Below are 27,445 nucleotides of genomic sequence, written 5' to 3'. Positions count from 1 at the left end.
AGGGAGTAAAGATAATTAATCAAACACAGGAGGAACCAAATGAACATAATGAACTATAATGAGGACAGGAACAGGAAAATAACGAAATAAGGGCATGGAGGGAGATACTGGGTCAAGGAAGGCACATGGGGAGCAAAACACAACACAGGCTTGACATATGTAGCCATACTTCGGTATGATTTGCATTAATGTAGTTGACCTGAACTTGACTTCAGTCAAAATCGCTGCTCTCTCTGCTCATATTGATCTGCAGTGTGTTTGCTGTGTCGTGCTGGCAGAAGGAAATCTATCTCTGGCCTCTTGTAGTGAAACCTGATGCGGAGGCTTAGGTAAATATGCAGCACAGATCCATCAGTAGCTCCATTTCTCAGCACGACTCAGATTGATTTAGTGACTCTTAAGATGCTTCAGCAATGGACGTGTTTTTTTATCGTACTAATGGATGGAGTGAAAGAGCGAGAGGAGGAAGTGCTGTTTATTTCAGATTTTAAACTGTTTCTCTCTGCAGGTCACTGTCAGGTGAAGAGTTTACTAAGTGAACAGGCCTTGAGCAAACAAACAGCTTTAAAGCATTACATGTTCAATTAGCCGCAAGCAAGTGCTGCAGTTTCCATGTACGAGTTCAGAATAAAATATACACATTATTCATTATGCAGTATGTACTGTAAGCGCAAGATGTAGAAAAATTTATTGGGAGCAGATTTCGAGAAATTTAGCATTACATCAATTGCTCATCAATGGATCCACTTCAGTGAATGGGTGCTGTCAGACTGAGAGTCCAAACAGCTGATCACATCACAATAATCCAGAATGTTATCTGGTCTTTCAGAATGTCCAGAGAACATTCAAAAGTAGCATGCCCATGTTTGCTAAATGATACAATTATTATTTTTTTCATTCACATAACCACGAAAAACCTGGATGTTTTTAAATAATGATCTATTGTTAATGAAAAATTGTGAATTTATAATCTATAAATAATGAAATCTGAAATGTTTTTATAACATATTGAGAACAAAAAGTTCTAGAACGTTTTTTGGGAGATTCCTTGGGTTGAAAAAAACAAACATATTTAGTCCCAAAAATAGATTGTTCTGATGAGTCGTGGACAGTAGAGAAAAATCATAAATGTTAAGTAGGGCTGCACAATTATTTTTATATAAATATACAGCATGCAGTTGCATCAAACAATGGTATAAACATCATTCAATGTAAATTTTGATAATCGTAATTAATAATCGCAGTTACAGTTTCAAGGGATTAATCAACAATTGTTTATTTGTCATAATCGTGCAGCCCTAGTTAAATGCAACTAATAAAATTAAACAAAATGTAAAATTATGCATACATTATATAAATGTAAACTTAAAGGGAGGCCAGAAAACTTCCTATATGTTTTGTTGTTGACATTAAAGGCAGTGCGTCCAATTACTTTAGACAACATTCATCTAAACAAGGCATAAATGGACAGTTTACGTGACATAAAAGTACACACGGTGAAATAAAATTAGACCCAGAATCTATTAAATAAATACAAGTTCACTGGAAACAAAGAAGTTGCTGTAAATAATATAGTCGGCCAAGAGCATGAATCCTTTTTTTAAACTCTATAAATCACCTTAGCCAATGTTTATCCATTTAGAAAATTGAATTTTATTATGCCATTCATGGCAAAATTAAATACATGGCAATGTCTGGCGGTATAAGGACATTCTGTTTCAGAAACAGTTTCCCTGGCCGACACTTCAAGTCCAATGTAAAATCTGAGTAACAGAACCAGCTGAGAACCAATGATATAAAGATCCTTCATTAAATTACTGTACTTTATGGAAAATAAAAGGGTTCTGCTGTTAATACAGACACAATAACCCAAATGTAGAGATGATCAGCGCTATCTTCACTAGTAGAATATTATTGTCCAAGCAGGTGATGCAGCACGACACACACACACACACACACACACACACACACACAGATAGAGAGAGAGAGAGAGAGAGAGAGAGAGAGAGAGAGAGAGGGAGAGAGAGAGAGAGGTTTAAGATTCAATGAAAAGGCTACGCGTCACGCACGCGTCGCGCACACGGCAGAGTTCGGATGCGTTTGTAATATCCGGGTTGGAAGGAGGGAGTGTCTCAGATTCCTAACAGAAACACGCTGGAAAGAGCAGCGAGAGAGACGCGCTCCGCGGGAATATGGCATCGGTCAGAGGGAAGAGGAAGCGCAGCGCGGTGGAAACGGGTTCCAGCTCTCCGGTCATGATTTAGATCGGGATCCGGACCGCGATGGAAAAGCCGCTGTGTTCGTCGCAGCCCACGGCCTCGCTCGGGTTCGGCGCGTCCTCGGTGGGGAACATCGCGCCGCTGCAGCGCGGACGCACGCGCAGGATAGAGGGAGTGCTGAGCAAATACACCAACCTCATCCAGGGCTGGCAGAACAGGTAACACAACCGAACCGAACCGAACCGAACACGACTAAGAGCGTGATGAAGTTTACATTGACCGAGCTCAACTCGTGGACGCAGTCTCTCATGTCTCATTACCACAAGATGTTAACTGCATTTTAGACCTAAATATGATTTATTTAGTTTTTTTTTTTTGTCATTACCCTTTTTAGTTAAATTTAGGTTAGTTATTCAGTTATTTGATATTTCATTAGTTCATTAGATACTCGTGCTACATAATAACACTGTTACAGATACTGTACTACCTGTACATATGTGACCGATAACCATAAAACGACCACTTTGTCCAATGTGTCATAAGGGTCAAATTTGTTTTAAATTGAGATTTATACATCATCTGAAAGCTAAATAAATAAGCTTTCCATTGAATGTATGGTTTGTTAGGATAGGACAATATTTAGCAGAGATACAATTATTTGAAAATCTGGAATCTCAGGGTGCAAAAAAAGAATTTTTATTATTATTATTATTTTTTTTTTTTTTTTATTTTATAGTATTTAAATTTTTCCAAGTGAACTTCTTAGCAATGCATATACAGTATATCATCAAAAATACATGGAAAAATCAATATTGTGAAATATTATTATGATGTAAAATAACGTTTATCTATTTTAATATACATTAAAATCTAATTTATTCCTATGACGTGCAGCTGAATTTTCAGCATCATCACTTTAGTCTTTAGTGTCACATGATCCTTCAGAAATCATTCTAATATGCTGATTTATTATTATCAGTGCTGGAAAGATTTCTATTTTAAATAAATGCTCTTCTTTTTAACTTTTTATTCATCAAAGAATCCTGGAAAACAAAGGTTCCAAAAAACATATTTCTCAGCATAACTGTGGTCCAACATTGATAATTCTAATAATAAATCAGCATTTTAGAATGATTTCTGAAAGTTAATGTAACACTTTATACTGGAGTAATGGCTGATGAAAATTTACCTTTGCATCACAGAAATAAATGATATTTTAAAGGGATATTAAAATAAAAAAAAAAACATTATTTTATATTGCAATAACATTTTGCAAAATTACTATTTTTTCTTGTATTTTCTATCAAATAAACCATAAAAGCATAAGAAGTCCTTTAAAATACATTACAAGTCTTACTGATACCAAACTTTTGACCGGTAGTGTGTGTGTGTGTGTGTGTATTCACACTAGGTTATTTCAGATGTCTTGTGTCAAATGTCCAAAGTTTTTAGTTAAAATGAGGCCATAAAAACTAATAGTTAGAATTAGCTCGGAAAAAAAAAACAGTTTGGAAGATGTTTAGATTAATTATAGTCAGAAATAAAATAAGTTATGCATGTATTCACACACACACACACACACACACACACACACACACACACACACACACACACACACACACACACACATCTATAAATCTGGCTTTTGATCTCACATATTTTGTAGTTATGGTTCTCATATCTGCTGTGTATTCTGGCATAATGTGACTCAATTTCCTAATGTCCTTCATTACCAAAGTGTTGCATCATAACAAAACTTCCTTATAGTCCCCCAGATTTATGCCACATGTTAGCTTTTGTGTTTTTAGAGTTAAAGAGAAGCATTCAAATGTGTTTTTGTATTTGCTGAGTTAAAGCTGAAGTCATGCTGATATGTTAGTCATTGATCAAACACTTGAGGTTGGTTCAGGCTTGTTGCTCGTTTCACAGGAGATTCTGAGATGAACTGATATTCAGGAATAATTACACAAGAGATCAGGAACCAGTTTAATGAATAAATACACACACATTATCTAGATGAGAATCTGGTCTTTGTACTTTAAACACAGTCCGTCTGTAAGTAGTAAAACAGTGCAGGCGGAAATAAGTTTCTTCACACACAAGGTCTATTTCAGGCTGCGCTTCATGAAGAAGATTGTGCAAATGTGTTTGTTTTAGGACGTTCTGACCTGTGTGTGTCTGTGCGCTGAACACATTGGACGAACTTTGATATTCAGATCAGACTCTCTGCTGATGGTGACGTGAGTTTACATCGACTCAGTAGAGTCCATCTGTTATGGGACTGTGAGATTATGAGCTGCGATAATAATGATCATAAAAACCTAGAGGAAAATCATATTGTTACTCTTTTAAATATCAGGATCTCAATTATGAAAAATGTAAACATCATATTTAGGGCCCCATAAAATCCATTTTATTTTCTTCCCAAATTCCATGTTTTCCATTTAATTTTTTCTGGTTTCTCTCTTAATAGTTTAATAATATATATATATATAAAAAATAACATATATTATATATACTAATATATATATATTAAAATGTGATGAAATTAGAATACAGTGATTTAATTTACAATAAAACATTGAATTTTATCTTTTTACAAATAAAGTGTGGCACAACAGAACTTTACTGTATAAATTACAACTTGGATATATCTGGATTATTATATCCCTATATAAATCTTAATTAACAATTATAAAATAATTAACAATAGTAATACAATTCTTCATAAGGATTGTTATTTGGTAGCACTTTATTTTACAGTCCTGTTAGTTTATGTGGACAGCCATTGTAATATAGACACACAGAACAAGCGGATTACATATCTACTGTAAATAGCAGTCAGTTTGCAGTTTAATAGTGTCGCGATTTGAATTTGATGTATACTATTGGCCTTCCTTTTGATTTATTATGCCAAAAGATTTGATTCAGTGACATTCTGCTCTTCATTTAACCTCCTGCTGTCTAAGAGAACTAATTGAGATATTAAAGAGATCTCATTTGTGAGTTTTTCTGTCCTGTATTCGGAGTTATTCAAACCTTGGCTCTGGCTCATGGCCCAGGAGGAGATGAGAACATATGTGGTGACAATGTAATGCTTCACACACACACACACACACACACTCAGCGCTCGTTTCTCTGTGTTCAGCAGGGCTGTCAGTCTCTGCGCTGGTGGACGTGACTCAAGCAGCTTTTCTTGTTGTTGTCAGGAGAGTGAAACAAGTAAATACAGTATGAATATATCAGACGTGTGTTATTCATCCAATGTGTTTTTCTGTTCTTGATCTCAGTGGTTGTTTATAACATTTAATTCGGTTATATTTCAGATCTTAAATACCCTCTCTAGAGTTATTTAAACACCTCTTACAGGCAACATTATTTTAGGATCATTGAAAAAAAAATATATTTCATTTTTTTTTTTTTTTGTTTTTATTTTTATACTTCCCATTTTTAGTTAAAATGTTGTTGCTTTTTTGTCATTTTTAGTACTTTTTAAAAACATATCTATATACTGCTTTTTTAGAACATCAAGTTAAATCATCATCATTAAAATTTCAAATTAAAATTTAAACGTTGGAAACTAGCTGGAATAATAATTAAAAACTTTTAGTTAATGTTAATTTAATTCAAAATAATGATTTTTTTATGTTAACTATAATTACCCTGAAATTTCACCCTAGTATGTATGTATGTATGTATATATATATATATATATATTATATATATATATATATATATATATATATATATATATATATATATATATATATATATATATATATAATTTATAAAATAAAGAGAAAAGCTATTTGTTTAGGACTGTTAAGATGCATTGTGGCATTATTTATTACTTTATTTTATTTCTATAATATTATAATATAATATTCAGTTCTATTAAATAGATTAAATAGATAGATAGATAGATAGATAGATAGATAGATAGATAGAGTTCAATAACCATATTTAAACTATGTACTGTACATGTGTTATGCACCACAACAGCTATTACTATTATAAATATTTATACAAATATTGAAGTAGTTTATTACTTTTGCATCACAGTAATGATAATTTGGCATTTATATGTGCTTAACTGTCTTGGAAATAATGTGACAATAAAAATCACAATGGTCCTAAAAACATGCTATCTTTCTCTCTTTCAGTTGTTGAAATATGACCTGTACATGTTCTAGAGGCGTTTTCAAGGCTGCTTTTGTTGGTTTGCTGAGATGCAAACATATAATTCTTTGGCAATGAACTAGAGTTGATTAATCGAAAGAACAGACAAATTACTGATGAGAGAAATCACTAAAACATCAAAAATATAACACCTTAATCTTTATAAATATAACTTTATAAATATAACGCCATACACTTTTCCAGCTCACACACTTACAAAATGCATTTCTGTTGGAAATTAGAATAAATATTTAATTTGAGGTAAATGAAAATGAGGCTGTAGAAGCTGTACTTTTCTTTTCTTCGGTGTTAGTCATGCAGTCAACATTCATTTCATTTTGCAGCAGGACTACAGTATACAGTATTTTTTTTTCTTTTGTAACTCTTTCACCAGGTTTAATAGGTGGACTTGAAAAACCAGGCTGAAGAATAGAAATGTAACTCTACTCTGGGATTATGAACTTTCTCAGATTACTAGGACACATGTTTGTGTGACTGAATTTTTCTCTACAGACACAGATCTCACTGAACAGATGCTTGAAGCATGGAAAATGTGACTATATAAATATAAAGTTAAAGGGCCAGAGAAAAGCAGAAACTGAAGTGCACCTGGGGTTTTATCTCTGTGTTATTGGAGCTGATTGAGGAATGGTGAAACTCACAGGTGTATCTGTGCCGTGGGCGACAAATCTTGACGTGTTTGTGTCACAACGCTTTCTTTTGCAGGGCTGACTCACTTCACTGTGTGTGTTTCCTGCAGAACTCAAAACAACAGAAGGTTTTTTTTTTTTTTTTAACATTCTATTTTTAAATTGAAACAGTTGAAATATCACATCTCACAACAAAGCTCTTTAGTGAGAGTGTCTCTTTAACTGATAAACATTCAGTAGATGAGTCAGTAAATGTTAATCCAGTTACTGCTCTGATGCGTTCCACAATTTCATTAGACTGATTTAAACACATAAATCATTAGTTTGTGAATCTTTCTGTAACAAGATTCATTTGTTTGTTAATTGCACTGATTTGCACGCACATAACACAAATTTGTGTTCTCATTGCTTTTTTAATACACCAGCAGTAAATAATGTGGCTAGAAACATTGTAGGTTTTCACAGCAAAACTTACAAACTATTCAAATGTTTATGGCAAAATGTAACTTTTTGTTGTTATTATTATTATTTGGAAAGAAATTAATATTCTTATTCAGCAAGAATGCATTAAATTGATTAAAAGTGACATTTGTAATGGTATAAATAAATGCTGTTCTTTTTAACTTTTTATATATTGAAGAATCCTGAACAAATGTATCACTGTTTCCACAAAAATATGAAGCAGCAGTTTTCAACATTGATAATAATCAGAAATGTTTCTTGAGCAGTAAATCAGTATATTAGAATGATTTCTGAAGATCATGTGACACTGAAGACTCGAGTAATGATGCTGAAAATCCGCCTTTGATCACAGCAATAAATTACATTTTACAATATATAGGCACAAATAACAGCTATTTCACAATATTAGTTATTTTATAATGAAAATGTTCACAATTCACCTCAAAATCAAAATAAAGAAATTATAATTCACATGAAGGAAAGCATATTTTATAGGATCATTAAGATGCATTATAGCATTATTGGACTTATCTTACTGTTTTAAATGTATTTTGATTAAATAAATAAAGCTGGTGAGCAAACAAAACTATTTAAAAAACAAAACAATACAAAATCCTACCAGTAGCTTTAATAAATCTTTCACCTTTTAGACTAATTTGGTTAATATTTGTCAAGATGAGTGTCTCTTCATCCTCTCTTTCCTGTATTTGACAGTCTGGTGTGATGGTCAAGGACGCCTGCCAACACGTGGCCTAGAACGTACTGCTGCTTTCCTGCTCATAATGATACATTTCGATGGAGATGAAGGTTATGCAAAAATGACACAGACCTGTGATGTCATACAGGAAGTCAGTGACAGAGTCAGATCAAAGCGTTTTTAACAGAGAGGCTGGCTTTATTTCTGGTTTATTCTGTATATCTATAGATAGATAGATAGATAGATAGATAGAACAGATGGTAACCAGTTTAATTCGTAAACTTGGTTTGTAGTGTAGTACTGGACTTGAAAGCATCTCTCTTGAAGAACAATATCTATAAAAGTGAATGATTTACAGATATGAAGTGTGAGTGTCTGTGTAACTAGGCCACACATCTAAATACACTCAGTGCTCATATGATGAATGAAGCAGGTTTTTACTGTGTTTGTTTGCTTCAGTGATGGTAAATGCACCTCCTCCTGTATTTCAGGATCAGAGCTGCTGTTTTATGTCTTTGTGAACCTGATTACATGGTCTTGAAAGGGTCTGATTTGGGGTCAGAGCACATTTTGAAATGTTTGGTGCCTGAAGGCTGGAGTCTATGAGATAAAGAGCAGCATCGGGGATAGAAAGCTCAGAGAGAATGGACTCAAATGTTCACTCTAATTCCATCATCTATATTATGAAGGGTAACTTTTCCTACTATACTGCTGCATGATCAAATGTAATTTATACTTCAAAAACTAAAAGGTGCCACGTGGACCAGAACAGCACTTCTTGAAGTGTTTTCTCCACTCATTTTCTCAATAAAGAATACTTAACCAGGAACCAAACCAAACAATCAATCACATTACAAACATTAACTGGAGGGAAAAACAATTATAAAGCATTTCAAATGACACAACTGAATCAATGTAACAACTGACATTTTGAGTTTTAAGTATAAAAAAAAAAAAAAATTGTTGCACTTTTTCAAATAAATATATTTTAATATGGAATAATGGAAATCACTAAAAAATCATATCTGCTTACTTGTGTGCCAAAATAAGAAAATGTGGCATGATTTTAATTAAACAGGCTTTCAAATCATCAAAAAATGCTGTACATTTCTAAGCAAGATAAACAGCAAATGCATGTTCAGTATATGATGCACTGCAATGCAGGTTTTTGAGCTGTGATTATTTTGCATGTTACTTAGTGCAGTTTGTTTTATTTCCAAAGCTTTATTGATTGTTTTAAAGCAGTCAGTTCTCCAGATGAGGATGAGCGGATGCTGCTTTAGCACTGGCCTACTGTAGACAGCGAGCAGCACACTAGGGTTTGGCCAGTACACTAGAAACACATTCATAATGCATGTGGAAGAATGAGCCTGTCACTAAGATCCATGTGTTTCACTTTTACTAAACATGTCAAAACAAATGTCAAACAGTGAAGTGTGTTGCTGGTCAATGCTGCTGTTGCTGTGATCAGACAGACAGTCATCGATCCACTTCAGAGAGAAACACACAGACACGGACACAACAACATCCTCACTCACACACGCATGCTTGCGTTCTGTTTTATATATGATGTTTGACACATGGTGCAGTGCAATGCAACACACCGAGTCCTTCTCTCTTCACTCAAGTGCTGATGCATGACTGTGTGAATGTATGGTGATGGATGTTAATCTGTGTGTGTGCAGGTATTTCGTGTTGGACCCTGATGTGGGTCAGCTGCAGTATTTCGTGAGTGAGCAGGGGCGGAGTCAGAAGCCCCGCGGATCCCTGCCTCTGATTGGTGCTTCTGTGACGGCGAGCGATGAGGTGCCTCACATGTTCATCGTCAGCTCGGCCAATGGGGAGCTCTTCAAACTCAGAGGTATTTTACACTCGCGCTCGTGACTCTCAGGTCAGTGCGTTCGGGCAACGATGAGCTAAAGGTTACTCATTTCACGCAGCAGTATTGGGCTGTTACCACGGCAACCAGCGGCCTCTCTTTACAAGATTCATGTTTCATGCAGGAGTTTGTGCATTTATTCAGTATTTTTCTCTCTGTAGTGCTGGAGGCTTTTGTATTGAGAGTCTCGCTGGCATCCAGTCTGTTTCTCAGCCTGTCCTGGCATATGGAGAAAAACTGTGAACTAAACAGATGATTCACTTCCATTTGGATGTCAGTTCTATATACTACCAGTCAAAAGTTAGAATTTTTTTTTCCAAGAATTCATCAAGCATGCATTAAATTGATAAAAAATTGACAGTGAAGACATTTATAATGTTACAAAAGATTTCTATTTCAAATAAATGCTGTTCTTTTGAACTTTCGATTCATCAAAGAATCCAAATTTATTGTGTTTTAGTGAATTTCTATTAGGTGGTGCAACTGTTTTCAGCATTGATAATATTGAGAAATGTTTCTTGAGCAGCAAATCAGCATATTAGAAAAAATTATTAAGGGTCATGTGACACTGAAGACTGCAGTAATGATGCTGAAAATTCAGCTGCACATCAGGAATAAATTACATAAATTTCCAATGTTCTGTCGGTGTCATCAGGTTTATTGTTTAGAATGACTCTGTGTGTATTAGCATCTCTGTTAATTGCAGTCAGTTCATCTCCTGCTCGTTACAGAAGCATCTTCATCACCTAATTAAAGTGGAAGCTTGTTTGAATTGCTAATGCCGAGTGGATCGGAGTGAAGCTCATCCGTGATGAAGCATTCTTGACAGCATTAAATGAGCATTAAATGGATTCTGATGAAGGTTGTAGTGCTGCATGTTCTGATGAGAGACAGCATCTATTTCTATGAGCAACAATAACTGAGAAACATCTGTGGAAGAACATCTGCCACGTTGACTCTCAGAGGATCTGCTCGCTGCTGCCATCTCAAGGGGTTCTGGGTATTTACTGTGAGGTTTAGTAGCTGGATTCTACTTGTTGGTCCAAGGTGCTTCTCAGCTGTGAGGATTTTGCTAAGCTATGAAACTAAGGGGTCTTGATGATTAAAAAATCAGGTCATGTCATCTTAAATTCAGCATGAAACCAAAGCTTGCCAGCTTAAAAAATATTTATTTATTCATTTATTATAGTCAACATTTTTATTTTAGATTTATTAATTTAGTATCATTTTATTCATTTATTATTAGTTTTTTACATATTTATTTTTTATTTAATTTTGATGCATTTTATATGCATTTATTTATTACATATTAATATCAGGTATTTATTACATAATTAATGTATTTATTTTTACTCATTTATTTTTGGCACCTGTAACAAAATCAGGTGTTGCAAGCTAACCTATAAAAAATGACATTAAAAATAAACATACAAAACTGTACAGTATGGATAAGAAACATTAAGCATCTGATAAATCATTTTGATTTTGATTTTTACTCTTGTGTGTGAAATACTTCCATTTAATGTGACTAGATTAGCACACCACATTATGAAATATAATCATTTTAAAATGGCAAAGATGCAGTGTGTGTGTGTGTGTGTGTGTGTGTGTTATGTTGTGTTGTGTTAATGTTTGGGCGGCTGCTGTTCTGTTTCTCATTAATGGTCTGTTTCTGGTTTATTCAGCCTCTAATGCTGATGCTCTGCTGAAGCTGATGATTTCAGCTCAAGTGCTTCACTGGCGCTTGTTTTTGTCTCTAGGAATAGTGTGACTTCCTGTTGAATGTGGAAGCGATGCGGTGTTCAGGGTCACTCGTCTGACTCTCGGCAGTCATTGTGAAAGATCAGTGTGTTATTTTAGTATCAGTGAGATACTATAATACTGTAGCTTTTATTTAGAGTTTGAATTAGTATTACTTTTATATTTACATTTTAGTTACTTCTTAGTTAGTTCTCTACTTAGTAACAGTTTTGGTGTTTTACTTAAGTCCCAATCTAACACGATATAATAGAAATGCATCTTTTAAGCAGTTTCCATGGTGACTATAATGCATTTATACTTTGCATATTTACTCTCTCTCTCTCTCTCTCTCTCTCTCTCTCACTCTCTCATGTTTTCTCCCATAATTCCTCTGTCCCAGCGGTGGACGCCACAGAACAGCAGCTGTGGATGACGCAGCTACAGGCGTGTACCAGACGCCACTCCGACAGCAGTGCCAAGGTCTGCGCACACACACACACAAACACACACACACACACACACACACACATTGTGGAGTATGTTTGAGGAGAGCAGGGAAAGTGTTATAGGAGAATCCATTTTTTGCATTTGAGAGATTTTGGGTAGTGTGTTTGTAAAGTTTTGTACACTGTATACTTGTGAGGGTCAAAAATCCTCACTAATACAGAGAAATATCATGACGAGTGACTCGTGAAGACATTCGTTGTGTCGTCACTGATTGAAAAGACTCATGAATGGTCCCTTTGATGCTTTTTATGTGCACGGTTTACTGTGAGGATTCTTTAAGGTCAGGAGATAGAACAGATCACTAATCTGATAGAAAAACAATTAAAGTCTACGAGATAAGCTCACTAATATAGTTTCTAAGGCAGTGGATCTCATCCTTTTTGGCCCTGAGGCCTCTCACTGTGCACAACAATATTCAAAGTCCTGAAACTTATTTATGGGCAGTCCTACAATAGTTTCTGCAAAAAAAAAAAAAAAAGTAATTAAAAAATATTATAATGAAAATAATTACATTTGAGGATTCCAAAAATGTTCTTCAGGGCTATTATTAATATTTATAACCATGACTTAGATAAAACATTTTCATTATTTAAAATAAAATAAACCTTATTTTCTTTCAGCTAGTTGTCAAGGAAACATTTCTCATTTTTATTTAGTTTAACTTGATGTACTAAAACTGAAATAAAATTAATACAATCTATATAGACATGTAAAGAATATTACAAATAAATTAAAAATAATAATATTGAAAATAACACTGATTTACATGACTTTCCAGTTGTTCAAGATTTACTGAATTAATATAAAAATATATATATTTATTAAAATATTCAGTATAACAATTAAACAATTATAACAATAACAAATAAAAATATTTGCATGACTGGTAAAATGTGTATTCATTATAAAAATGCCCATATAGTTTTAAGGTTGTAATAATTTCCATGACTTTTCCAGGTCTAGAAATCAGACTTATAAAACTGAAATCCAGGTATTGCAAGACCGTGAGAATCGTTGTTCTTCAAAGAAACAGTTAAAAATAAAAATTAAAAAAGAAAAAATGTTGAAGTGGATTAAAATAAGAAAGACTTTGATATAGTTGTTTTAGCCTTTGTCATATTTTAAATCTTTTTAAGTCATCTTGAGGGCTCTTAGGTGTAATCTGATCAGTTGTTGTTCACAGATGAGGAAACTGAAGGATTGTGACGAGCATCTGTGTGTCGACCGAACTCAGAACACATTTGAGGCACAGGTAACACACACACACACACACACATGTTCTCTTGTTTAATGTGTGTTTGTTATATCACGTGTCTCATGTCCTGAAGTGTTTGATTGTTGTACACAGTGGCGGTCTGTCTCTGTTAATGCGGTGCTCATCAGCTCATGATCGCCGAGCTTCATTGAGTGAAGAACAGATGCTTTATTCTGCCTCTTCTCTCTCTCTCTCAGATTCCTCTGTAACTGATATCACACATACGTATCCATCCAGAGGATCTAGAGGCACTGCTGAGGGCATTAGCACACACATACTACCTCTGTTTCTCATTTCACAGGGTTGTTTCTGAATCTTTAAAAAAAACATAATCTCCCACCTTAGTCTCAAAATACAAAAAATATGAAAAAACACAAATTCCGCTAATATTCACATCAGCACTTTTTATATATAAATAAGCATTTTTCAATGACCACTTTTTAAACCTTTAACACACAATGCTAAAATAAGTTACCTGCATACTGCAAAAATGGTTTTTGATTACTTGTTAAATTCTAGTTAAAATAGCACTGAAAGTCCTTGAAACAAGATAGGCGTACTTGAGAAAGAACACTGCATAAAAAGTTATGACTTGTTTTTATAGACTGTATCTTAAATATGAGTGTTTTGTCTTACTCAATAGCTTACTTATCCTATTTCAAGGATTTTGAGATTGAGAAAAAGACAAAAATACTTTTTTTTGCATAGTTGCATTACTAATTTAAAGCCTAAAAATTTAAAAATTATTCAAAATTTGTTTTATTAATTAATTCATTCATTTTTGGCGTTTTTTATTTATTTAAAGGTAACATTATAAAATGATTCATCTAACTAAACCGTATTTATGGGACATTTTTGATTCATTGAGTCATGATGAAATATTGCAATATGATTTAGTGCAGTGTTACTGCTTTAATACATTAACTAATAAAAATGAAGATTGAAGACTGATAAAATGTCTAATAATGTCCTTGGCTAGAAATATAATTGCACCACACACTGCACTAAATAAAATGAATGTTTTATTTTAAAAATGATTTCAGACCTGGGGGACTGCATTTGGCTTAGGTTACTTTGTGCCCACGTTCGCTGTCAGAATGTGTTCGCCTACACACACACACACACACACACACACACACACACACACACACACACACACACACACACACACACACACACACACCTCTGTTCACTTGAGAGACAGAGTGCTATAGTGTTTTACAGAGAGAGAGAGAGGCAGATACCTGTCCGTGTGAAGATCTGACCTACTTCTGCTCTGTGATTCACTTCATTTAAAGGCTCATATAATGTTCAAGGCTGTGAACTGTTGTGATTAATTGCATCATCTTGTTGTAATTAACACACTGAATTCTGAGTAAACTCAGTAACAGGCACTTGTAATAATCTGTGTGAATAACACTCGTATCACAGTAGCAGCTCAAACACAAAAACAAACAGATTGTCCACAAACTGCATCAAAACACACAGCAATACACATTATTCATTCATCAACATATTCCATACTAAAAACAGCTTTCCTCACTTTATGGATTTAATCTTACTGTAAAAATGCAGTTCTCTTCACATTTCTGTGAATCACTCATGGGTGATATTTCACTTATTGACTTTTCATTGATCGTTACTCTTCACCAGAGACACACTAATTGACTTTTGTTACACATCACCTCTGGGTTTGATTTATAAGTTACCAATTTAGTGATAAATAGATGCTTTGCTGATGTCTGTGCATTTGTGATAAAAACCTGTTTTAATCAGCTCTAAATGTTCAGAACAAACTTTAGAAACCACAGAGTTGATTGAACTGATTACATGCATTAACAGCGTTTAAACATTGTTTAATGGTGTTATTTTAGTATCATTGAAATTATTTACAATATACTGTTATAGTTTTATTAAAAGTTTGAATTAGTTTATATATATAATTAGTATATATATATATATATATATATATATATATATATATATATATATATATATATATATATATATATATATATATATATTTAGCTTTCATTTTAATTTTATTTAAAGTTTTAGTAACTTATTATTTTAAAATTTGTCTATATAGTTTTTTTATTTGTTTATTTTTATTTTAGTTTACGTTTTAGTTATTTTATAAAATCAAGTTAACTAAAGCACTTGAGCTGAAACTAAATTAAAATGAGAAATGCTGCCTTGGCAACTAGCTTAATATATTTTACTTCAGTTAACATTTATTTTATTTCAAGAAAAAAAATCTTTTCTTTTGTTTGTTTTATTTAATGATAATATCCCTGATTTAATTATCATTTAATTAGTTGCATATGTTAATGCATTAACTAGGATGTTAGGATTTTTTGATAATATATCAGACTCTTTTATCTTTTAAGAGATTATTTTATCTGTATAGTTCTGATGCTTTAGTGTATTTAGCAGTCATGTGAAGGTGAGTTTGATAGTGAAATCTTTTCTGGTTGTGACGTCTGTGGCTTGTGTTTTCTGGAGTGTGATTGCGGTGTGAATGCAGCGGTAATTTTGCATTCACTGCTCATTAGACTGTATTATGTGTATCTGAATGGGAATTTTTTTTTTACCATCTCTCTCTGTGTGTAGACTGTATTATGTGTATCAAAAAAAAAAAAAAAAAAAAAAAAAAAAAAAAAAAGAAAAAAAAAAAAAAAAAAAAAGTCTCAGGGGCCGAACGCGGAGTTTCTCTCTGCTTCCTCACCTCCCTCCGTCTTCCTCTCCTGCATCTCAGAGACATCTCCCTCACCACGGGCCTCAGAGCAACATCGTTACCATCACGCACCATAAGTCGCCTGCAGCCGCCCGCCGTGCCAAAAACCAGTACCCAGAGCGCATCCTGGAGGTCAAAGAGGTCAGACACACACGCATCAAACACTGCACTGATGGAGGATAATTACAGACCATCGTGAATCTCCTCACTCAAAGAATACTCAAAATATTATTTACATTTAAGATTTATGTATTTGAATTGGATAAACAATTTCCATCCATTAAGATGACATAGTTTTAACATAGTAATAAACTTAATATTATGCATATTTGTCAGTCATACATAAATAAAACCGGTTTTCCAATTTTAACTGACTGAATATTGCTTGTTCCACAGCTAGACATATTTGAACCATGTTCATACTTTAAACTGACTAAATGTAATTGTTTTCACAATAAAACAGATTTATTGCTGATTCTAAACAATTTAAATAAATGCATTTTGACAATATGATTATTTAAATAAAATAACTGCAAATAACCTAGTTAATAATAAACTATGGCATTTTTTTCTGAGAGCAGAAATCTGACCGTTTCATTTATGAATGACTGACAAGTAGACATGTGCTGGTATTCGGTAATGCAATATATCACGGTTATGAATCGCACAATATTGTTATTGTGGGCACTTCTAAATACTGTGAATAATTATATATTACAAATTATTCAGAATATGTAATGCATTTTAAGAATACTTTTACCCATCAAGTGGTCAAAATGCACAACACGGCATGTGTGTGCTCTGATGTAAACAAACACATGAGAAGCACATGGGGGAACACGTGAGCTGAATGAAAGCACATTCACTCTCTGACAGCAGATGGCGCTAAACTGCAGAAAATGCAACCTTTACCCTGGAAACCCCATAAATAAAGCAGCTGCACTACTTTCTAAAATATTTTTAACACGTGACAATGCTTTGTGTGTGTGTGTGTGTGTGTGTGTGTGTAAAGCTGCTTGCTTTATAGCGATCTATTGTATAAAGCGCTATATAAATAAACGTGACGTGATGAATTGCAGAGCTGTTGCAAACATATCCACATTGCTATGATCAGATGCTTTCTTAACTGCTGTTTTCACTACTAGCATTTTAGTTGTTTTATTTTGTTATTGAGGGGAAATTGTGCAGCACATATTTGTATATTCATCTAAACGCTGCTCTCAGCAGCATGTGGATGTTCACTAACAGTAAAGCGCTGCTTGAGCGTACAGAACTTTTTACCTCGAAAACTGTGAGTAGATTATATCCCCCTTTAAACATGACAACACATTTGTTTGTAGTTTTGTAACGCTTGCCCTCACTCTACTGGTTCTGCTTTGTTTGTACTTCTGATAAATGTGTCTTCTTCCATTGGATTACAGCCTGGAGAGCTGAATTAGAGTGTTGCGCTACAGCGCCACACTGGTCAAATCCCGTTATTGGATGTCCTTACATTAGGTAATAAGATCAAATGACTATTTGACAACAAAAAATATTTTTGGCAATTTTTTTATTGTCAAGATTATTATCTTGAATAAAATGTAATATATAAATAAAATAAAAGTAAATAAAATGTAGTAAAATAATATGTAAAATTCTTTGAATAAAAGCATCTGCCAAATGCATGAATGTGAATACTGCATTTTCACACAGACTTTCTCCAGAAACATCTCTTTCCTTTAATAGAAATAAGGAACAAACTGAGCTAGTTTTGTAGCTCTGAGCATAAACAAGCATCACAGAAATGTTTCTCCTCATATAAACTGTTTCAGTTTTAGCTCTGTTGGATTTTATTTCTGTGCCAGAGCATCATTTAGAGAATTAAATAAGTTCTGCATCAGCTGAAACATTATTACCTCGTCCGTCACATCTGTTGACACACAGCTCATGTGATCATCCACATCGACCACAGCGGAAACTTTACCACTTTTATTTCAGGCCCTCGATTACATCAGTCATCTCAGAGGTGGAGAAAGATCTGATTAAAAATTATGAAAATTCTTTACAATAATGTGCTTAGGAGTCTCATCTGCTCACCAAGACCACACATAGGTTTTTTTATTATAAATATGGTAAAAACAGTGAAAAAAAAAAGTTGAATATTATTAAATTTAAAGTAACTGTTTTCTATCTGAATATATTTTAAAATGTAATTTATTACTGTGACTCCAGTCTTCAGTCTTCAGTGTCACATGATTCTTCAGAAATCATTCTAATATGCTCATTTGCTGCTCAAGAAACATTTCTTATTATTATAAATGCTGAAAAAGTTGTGCTGCTTAATGTTTTGTGGAAATTGATACATATTCATTTTCAGGATTCTTTGATAAATAGAAAACTCAAGAAGAACAGCATTTATGTGAAATAGAAATCTTTTGCAACATCATAAATGTCACCTTTGCTGACATTTATGCATCCTTCATTAATAAAAGTATTAATTTCTTTAAAAAAAACCCCATCAGAATCAATGTTTTATTATAAAAACAGACTTGTGAGTTTTCTTATGATATTTGTACCAGTTTAACCCCAAGGGTTGTATTCTAGTTAGTTATGTACACTCTTGAAAATAATGGTTCCAAAAGGGTGTGTTCCAATGGTTTGAAAATAATGGTTCCAAAAGGGTGTGTTCCAATGGTTTGAAAATAATGGTTCCAAAATGGTGTTTTTGCAGTGATGCCATAGAAGAACCATTTTTGGTGAACCTTTCAGTGAACAGTCCTTTTTATTAATCTAAAGAACCTTTTGTGACTATAAAGAACCTTTTCTGCGTTTGCAAGGTTCCACAGATGTTCAAGGTTCTTCATAGACCATTGATGCCAATAAAGAGCCTTTTTTTTAAGAGTGTAGCTGAATGGCGCCACCTGCCGGTCGACCGCAGTAAAGCTCCTTCCTCATTTCTTCAGGTTATGAACCAGGCCGAGGGTCAGCAGAAGAGTCTGGTGGAGTCCATCGAGTCTCTGCCGACGCGAGGATCCCTGTCCTGTCTGGATCAGGACCTGCTGCTGCTGAAAGCCACCTCTGCCGCCACCCTGAGCTGCCTTGGCGAGTGCCTGAATATATTACAGCAGAGTGCCGGACATAACCATGGGCCGCCCTCTGGTGAGTCCAATACGGACACCCTACAGATGCCCGTGCCTCCTCCAGACCCGGAGCCGGCCAAAGATCAGGGCGAGGTCGACTGCGGCCCCTGTCCATATCTAACAGGCCCCATGCAGCTAAATGTTTGCAATAATGTTGTTGAAGGGCTGTTCGTCGTTTCATGCTGCATTTGCATGTTCAGTGTTTGTGTGAGTTCATCTGTAATTTTGGCTCTTCATTTGAATCATTTGTTCATTCAGTTCTGTGCCTGATTGTATCATTTGTATTCGTGCTGAGTGTGTTGATGTGTTAATGTGTTAACATGTTAATGCACGGTTCATGTGACTGTTTGGAATCTGATTCCAGTTGCTTTTCAATGCTGGACGAACCACATGCCAAAGAAACACACACACACACGCAGGTGCCTGAAAACTCAAAACGACCCAGTGGATCCAATAAAACATTTCAGATCGACCCCGACATGGACTCAGGTGCTTCACTCTGGGGGTCAAAATCAATTGCCATGATTTTTTTATTATTTTTTTTTTTTTTTTTGCATTTTTATTCTTTTTTTTTTATTATTCACTCTGCCAAAAAAACAACTAAAAGAACAAAACGAGAACTCCTTGATATCAATGGACATCTTTGATGTCTTTCTTTCTCCAAGGAGAAACACTCAATGACTGAATGACTCTGTGCCTGATCTGAATATTGTATTTTCCTTTTGTATTTTCAGTTTTGAATGTTAATCTTCAGATCTCAGGTTCTGTTCCTTGTGTTTGGAGAAAACGAATTATGTTTTGTTTTAGCTTTCGTTTTAATGCTGTTTTTCTTCTGTTTTGTAAAAACATATTTTTGAATCTTCTGATTCGGATTCTGAAAGAATGGGAGTGAAAATGCTTGTTTCTTTTCACCCTGAATGCTTCAGATGAGTTCAAATTGAGATGGAAATGAGACCATATGGACTGAATCCAAAACTGATCGCTTAGAATGTTTCTGATGTTACGGAAATTAATTAAAGGAATGAGTTCAGACGACATCTTTGATCTCTGACTGAGGTCTGTTACTATGGGCTAGTGACACACATGGAGGGGGCGGGGCTCTGACAGGGGCGGGGCTGTGAATGGGGCGGGGCCTGCAGATCCAAATGAGGGTAACCCCAATCAGGTAAATACATATTGTGTGTTTTGTTTGCATGATCCGTTTGCTTTACATCACAATGATGTTCCAGTCTGTGCATGGATGTTTCTCTGCATGGTCTGTGTGATGATTTGTTTTCCAGCTGATTCAGAAAAGAAGAATCGTGGTCATAAGAAACACTTTTATTTTTTGATATTTTATTTTATTTTTTTCAGGTATGGATTTACTGTTCAAAAGTTTGGGAACATTTCAGTGTTTCTGAAATGTTTTTTTTTCCAGCTCAACAAGGCTGCATTTATTTTATCACAAATACAGTAAAAATAGTAATATTGTAAAATAGCATTACAATTTAAAATACATGTTTTGTATTAAATGTTAACATTTTTCCCTGTGATTTACAGTTTTAAAGGGGTCATATGATGCTGCTAAAAGGAACATTATTTTGCGTATTTGGTGTAATGCAATGGGTTTATGCAGTTTAAGGTTCAAAAAACATTATTTTCCACATAATGTACATTATTGTTTCTCCTCTATGCCCCGCATTTCTGAAACGCCTCGATTTTTACAGTTTTTGTAAAAATAGGCTAACGATTGCGTCATAACCACTCGACTCTCTGTCGCACAGTAGAGAAATTACCGTACAGACAGGAGGAAAAGCTCGCAGGCAATCGGGGAGACGTCAAGAGATATGGCATACTGGCGTTACATTTTTAAATACTATACAAAATAATTAATCAGTATACTTACTCCTGCTCACTCACACCAAAGAACTCCCCTCTCAAGCTCGCCGTCTCTGCAAGATTAACGATGGCAGTTTGCACGCACAGCTACTAGAAGATTTACATCTGTCAGACAGGTTGCTGACGTCATCAAGCTTAGTTTGAGTCTGCGCGTCAGAAACGGAAGTGCTAAAAATCGCTAAAAACGGGCTTCACTTGTCTCAATTGAGTTCCAATGGGGTCGCTGTGTCCATTTCTTTTACTGTCTATTGTTATGCCCCTTAACATACTGTGAGGCCGTGTCCCGGCGCGACGAGAAAAGACCAATAAAGCCCATTACAAACAAGGCATTCGTTGCATCCAGTGGGGACATAATTACTGATTATAATGACTTATACTGTGTTTTACCGCCAAAAAATGCGTCACACAGCATCACAAACGTCGGGTTTGAGTGAGGAACGGCCGACAGACATGAGAACGGCGCGGCCAACGGATTCAACGAAGCACACATGACGACCCCAGGCTGGACTCTGCTTCATCCACGGTGAAAGCCGATCCGGTGATCCACAGCACAAAGTTGATGTATTTCCTCAGTGACCAGCACGGATCAGCTCCAGGCATGACGAAGCGTATATCGTCCTCTTTTGGAAGGCCAAACAAAGTAGTTTTGCCTTTACAATGAAACACTGCATCTCCACAATATGGCAGCGGTGGCAACAACAATACTACCACGAGAATATAAGTTATGCCTTTTTTCTTTGCGTGAACATTTGGGCGGTGTTATGCAAATCTTCCCACATCGTGATGTAGAGATGTGGGGGCATGTTTAAACGAGCCATTTTATAAGGGCGTGGACAAGTCTTAACTTTTATAAATTATATCTCTTTGGGTTTGAGACTTTAGTCTTTGCAACTTTACAGATCCTCTTTATTCACCAAGAGCTTGTAACACTCCAAAGAGAAAGGAAAATTTGAAATCGCATCATATGACCCCTTTAAGAATATGAAGGTCCATTTATACCAAGGGCTATAACAATTACGATAAATATATACATAGTATTAAAAATTGTTCTAAACAAGTATTGCAGAGTCCTAACCATAACGATAATGAAACAAAGGAACAATATTGAAATAACTTTCAGAACTATTTTTTTTTTCAGCAGATGAACGTTAAAAACATCGACAGCCAATCAGAATCCATCCTGCTTTAAAGAGCTAGTGCATTTAAAGCTATGGACGATAAAACTGCAGCGCACTCATAATAAACAGAGCATTGTACCAAAGTCCATTGATGTGTGCTAATTTGGTTATGGTTCTTGGTGTAAACGAGCTGTTTTCTATCTATCTTAGTAAAATGCAAATATTCTAAAGTTTATTTACATCTCAGTTATGTCTTAAATTGTATGTGGGTGAATCTTTCTGAATGTAATACACTTGACATCAGCTGATCAAAAATATTGTGAGAGCAGATGCCACGTTCATGCAGCCCTGATGCTGCTTTGATCATGATGTCATGAGAATTTGAGATGTTTCTGCATCAGTATGCTTCACATCTTTCTACAACACACTGAACTGCTGCAGAATGAATCTACAATTAATTGGTTATATATAAAAATAATAATAATACAGTGTTAAAACTGCCATTCAAAGCAGCATACAATGTTTGTGTTTAAAGGTGTGAATCATTCCTGCTGAAATAAATCACCTAGGTGGTTTGCTGGTTTGAGTTGGTTTCCAGTTTTAGTTTGATGGGCATTTGTCAACCAGCTAAACTCTGTAAGCCACTTTAGGCTGTTTTTTCATCAGGGTCAGCGTGACAGACTGAACGCAGACTGAAGGTCACTAATTCATTTCGTTTTGAGTTTCGGTGTGATGTATAACTGCTGACCGCTGGTCATGTGTTCTTTGTTCCTGCAGATAATGTTCCCGTGTGGACCGTGTCAAAGTCACCCTCAGGAGAACGTCTGAGGAACGGCGGTGCTGTTACCCGGACCTCCACTGAGCCCTCGCCCTCCCTCAGGAAAACAAACCTGCTGCAGAACACTGAGGTGAGGCAATACTGCGCATTATATATATTTTACCGTTCAAAAGTTTTGTGTCAGTAAGATTTTAAATTTTTTTATGCTCACTGAAGCAGCAATTGCAATGCAATATTGTAAAATTTTATTTCAGTTTAAATATTATTTCTATTTTAATATATGTAAAATGTAATATTTTCCTGTGATCAAAGCTGAATTTTCAGCATCATTACTCCAGTTTTCAGTGTCACATGATCCTACAGAAATCATTCTTATATGCTGATTTGCTGCTTAATAAACATTTCTGATTATTATCAATGTTAAAAACAGTTGTGCTGCTTAACATTTTTGTGGAAACTGATTTTTTTTATGATTCTTTGATGAATAGGATGTTTTTATTTGCAGCATTTATTTGAAATTGATTGTATAAATGTTTTTACTATCACTATTAATAAATGTAATTCATAATATAGGCTATATATATATATTTAGTAGTATAATCGAATAGTATAATCAAATATTTTTGTATTTTTAATTTTATGTATTCATTCTTTTTGTCATTTTATAGAATATTGTTGCATAAGTTTAGTGTGAGATCATGTATGTGATGTGTGTGTTTGCTACAGGATGGTGTGGAGGTGATTTCTCCTGAGGAGGAGGTGATGGATTCAGATGATAACACTGAAGAAGATCTGGGTGTGTTGGACGACCAGAGGAGCGTCATTCTGCATCTGCTGTCTCAGCTCAAACTGGGCATGGATCTCACACGGGTGTGAATCACAACAACACATCAGTATCAGGTATCTTTAGAGTAACATTGGACTTTTAAGTGTCTATCTGTGTTCAGGTTGTTCTTCCCACATTCATCCTGGAGAAGCGTTCACTGCTGGAGATGTATGCTAACTTCATGGCCCACCCGGACCTGTTCCTGTCCATCTCTGCTGGAAGCACCCCGGAGGAGCGTATGGTGCGTTTCGTTGAATATTACATGACTGCCTTCCATGAAGGACGTAAGGGCGCCATCGCCAAAAAGCCCTACAATCCGGTGCTAGGCGAGACCTTCCACTGTTCATGGGAGGTTCCACAAGATCGAGTCCACCCTCTGAGGACTGAGACCAACCCCAGGACCAATCAGGAGGCAACGGGGGCGGGGTCAGACTCTTACAGGGTGCGTTTCGTAGCAGAGCAGGTTTCCCATCATCCTCCGGTGTCAGGGTTTTACTGTGAGTGTGCTGACAGAGGCATGTGCGTCAACACACACATCTGGACCAAGAGCAAGTTCATGGGCATGTCAGTGGGCGTCTCTATGGTAGGAGAAGGTGGGTTAATTTTCACTAAATTGTTGCTAGGTTGCTAGTAAATTTCACAATAAAAGGGATTGTTCATGCAAAAATAAAAATTAGCTGAAAATGTACTCATTCTCAGGCCATCAAAGATGTAGATGAGTTTGTTTCTTCATCAGATGTGAAGAAATATAGCATTGCATCACTTGCTAACCAATGGATCCTTTGCAGTGAATGGGTGCCGTCAGAATGAGAGTCCAAACAGCTGATAAAAACATCGCAATAATCCACACCACTCCAGTCCATCAGTTAATGTCTTGTGAAGTGAAAAGCTGTTTGTTTGTTAGAAATTAGTCCATCATTAACACATTTTAACTTCAAACCGTCCATTATCCATAATATTGCTTTCTTCAGTGAAAAGTCATCTTGTCTGAATCAGGAGAAAAATATGCACAGATCAAGCCCAAGTCAAAAACAGCTGTAAACAAATGTGTTGGTGGATTTTGATGTGAGAGGACAACAGGAGATGGACTTATGATGCTTACATATATTACAGTGTGTTATATGTTTACTAGTTTCTAACTTGTATAAAGTTATATGTGTATGTGTGTATATATATATATATATATATATATATATATATATATATATATATATATATATGTATGTATATGTATATGTATATGTATATGCATATATATATGGATAGATTGATAGATATAGATGGATGGATATAGGTGTGTGTGCGTGTGTGTGTGTGTGTGTGTGTGTGTGTGTGTGTGTGTGTGTGTGTGATTTTAAATTATGTAGTATGTATGATTCTCCTTTAGGATTCTTATAATCAGGATTTCATGAGATTTATTCCATGATTTTTCTGTGGCAGATACTTTTCACAATGTCACAATTCAGTTCAGGGGTGAAAGGTGGAGTTTGTTTTTTCTGTTGGACTCTTGGTGTGATGTGAACCAGATTGATCATCTGTGCTGATGTGCTCTGTGCTCTTCAGGCGTGTTGTACCTGCGTGATCACGGGGAGGAGTACGTGTTTACATTCCCGAGTGCGTACGCTCGATCCATCCTCACCGTGCCGTGGGTGGAGCTCGGAGGAAAGGTCACCATCAGCTGTGCTAAGACCGGATACTCGGCCAACGTCACATTCCACACCAAACCCTTCTACGGGGGCAAAGTTCACAGGTCAGTCAGCAATGTCATTGATTCTGAAATGAGATGTAATTGAGAAGTCTATGAGTGATGATGATGAAGGTGTATGTGTTCAGGGTCAGTGCAGAGGTGAAGCAAAACTCCAGCGGGACGGTGGTGTGTAAAGCTCAGGGCGAGTGGAACGGGACACTGGAGTTCATCTACAGCAGTGGAGAGACCAAAGTCATCGACACAAACAAACTGCCCGTCATCAGGAAGATGATTCGCCCCGTCAAGAAACAGGGTCGGACCGAGTCCAGGTAAAACACATATATGTATATATATATGTGTGTATATATATATATATATATATATATATATATATATATATATATATATATATATATATATATATATGTGTGTATATATATATATATATATATATATATATATATATATATATATATACCTACCATGATACACTTTTATTTTTCAGGCTTCTTTGATGAAAGAAGTTCAAAAGAGCAGCATTTATTTGAAATCTTTTGTAACTTTAATTTAACTTTTGATCAGTTTAATGCCTGCTGAATATAATTTTTTCTTATTAAAAAAGGTATTTAAAAAGCCCATACTTTGGAATTTCTGAAGGATCATGTGACTCTGAAGACTGGAGTAATGATGCTGAAAATTCAGCTTTGATCACAGGAATAAATTACTTCTTACAATAGAGCTACGTTAAGTTCTTCTAAATTTAGAATTTTCTCCAGATCTGCATTAAACAGCTATTTAAATTATAATAGTATATCTTAATATTGCTGATTTTACAGTATTTTTAACAAATAAATGCAGCCTTAGTGAGCATTTATTTTTATTTTATTTTTATTTTGTGGTCATTGATATTGTAGTGATATTCTGTGTTTTTGATCTCAGGCGTCTCTGGCAGCATGTGACCGCGGCGCTGAAGGAAGGAAACGTTGATCTGGCCACTGAACACAAGCGTGTGTTAGAGGAAGACCAGCGATCAGACGAGAGACAGAGAGCTGCCAACAACATGCCCTGGAAACCCAAATACTTCAACAAAGAGGTGCGTTCAGGACTGAAACCACCTCAGACACGTCTGCAGTTATAGACTGGTTTTGAAACCTGACAAACCATAATTCTGAAGTAAATGCATTAGAAAACTTTGGGTAAAAAGGACCATTTAATGTGAAGCTTATCTCTCTTATGCAGCTAAGATGAAATCTTTACAACCGCTTTCCTGGAGTTTCTAATGTGTGACGCTGATGACGGTGTTTGTCTGTGTGCAGGGTGACGGATGGGTCTACAGAAACCCCTTATGGAAAACACATCGAAGAAAGGAAGATGAATGCTGATCAGACTAACACAGGGACTGAAAACAAACAGCAAAAATCAAAAACAGGAGAATAATGGTGCATCACACGACAGACTGTACAGAAACCAGTGTGTGTATATGAGAACATGGACACATAGAACAGACCTTTTATACACTGTCTAAATGATATATTATTTTTCACGATTATAACCAAGCCTTTGTGGATATGCACATGTACACAGTATTAATGTGATCTGTTATTAGATGATTTGTTAACAGAATAAGAGAATCATGGATTTACATCCAGTGTGCATTTATCAATGTGGACAAGATGTTCAGAATCAAATTCAGTATTTAAGCTCATATTTCACC

At 35.3% G+C, this 27,445-nt stretch overlaps 1 protein-coding gene across 1 annotated transcript; it reads left to right on the top strand.

Annotated features, from left to right (window-relative positions):
* Positions 1–2,022: 2,022 nt before the first annotated feature.
* On the top strand, positions 2,023–27,445 carry LOC109111235 (oxysterol-binding protein-related protein 10-like). The gene is made up of 14 exons (XM_042745997.1): positions 2,023–2,437; positions 9,893–10,068; positions 12,227–12,306; positions 13,517–13,603; positions 13,682–13,686; positions 16,283–16,466; positions 19,268–19,463; positions 23,218–23,348; positions 23,945–24,088; positions 24,166–24,637; positions 25,608–25,794; positions 25,878–26,060; positions 26,671–26,824; positions 27,048–27,445. Exons 1-14 carry the CDS (start codon positions 2,283–2,285, stop codon positions 27,111–27,113), a joined length of 2,220 nt encoding a protein of 739 aa, XP_042601931.1. The 5' UTR covers positions 2,023–2,282; the 3' UTR covers positions 27,114–27,445.

This window comes from Cyprinus carpio, chromosome B19 (assembly GCF_018340385.1).
Source record: "Cyprinus carpio isolate SPL01 chromosome B19, ASM1834038v1, whole genome shotgun sequence".
Lineage (NCBI taxonomy): Eukaryota > Metazoa > Chordata > Actinopteri > Cypriniformes > Cyprinidae > Cyprinus > Cyprinus carpio.
The sequence above is the reverse complement of the archived record's forward strand: the minus strand, read 5'-3'. Positions and strand labels throughout refer to the sequence as shown.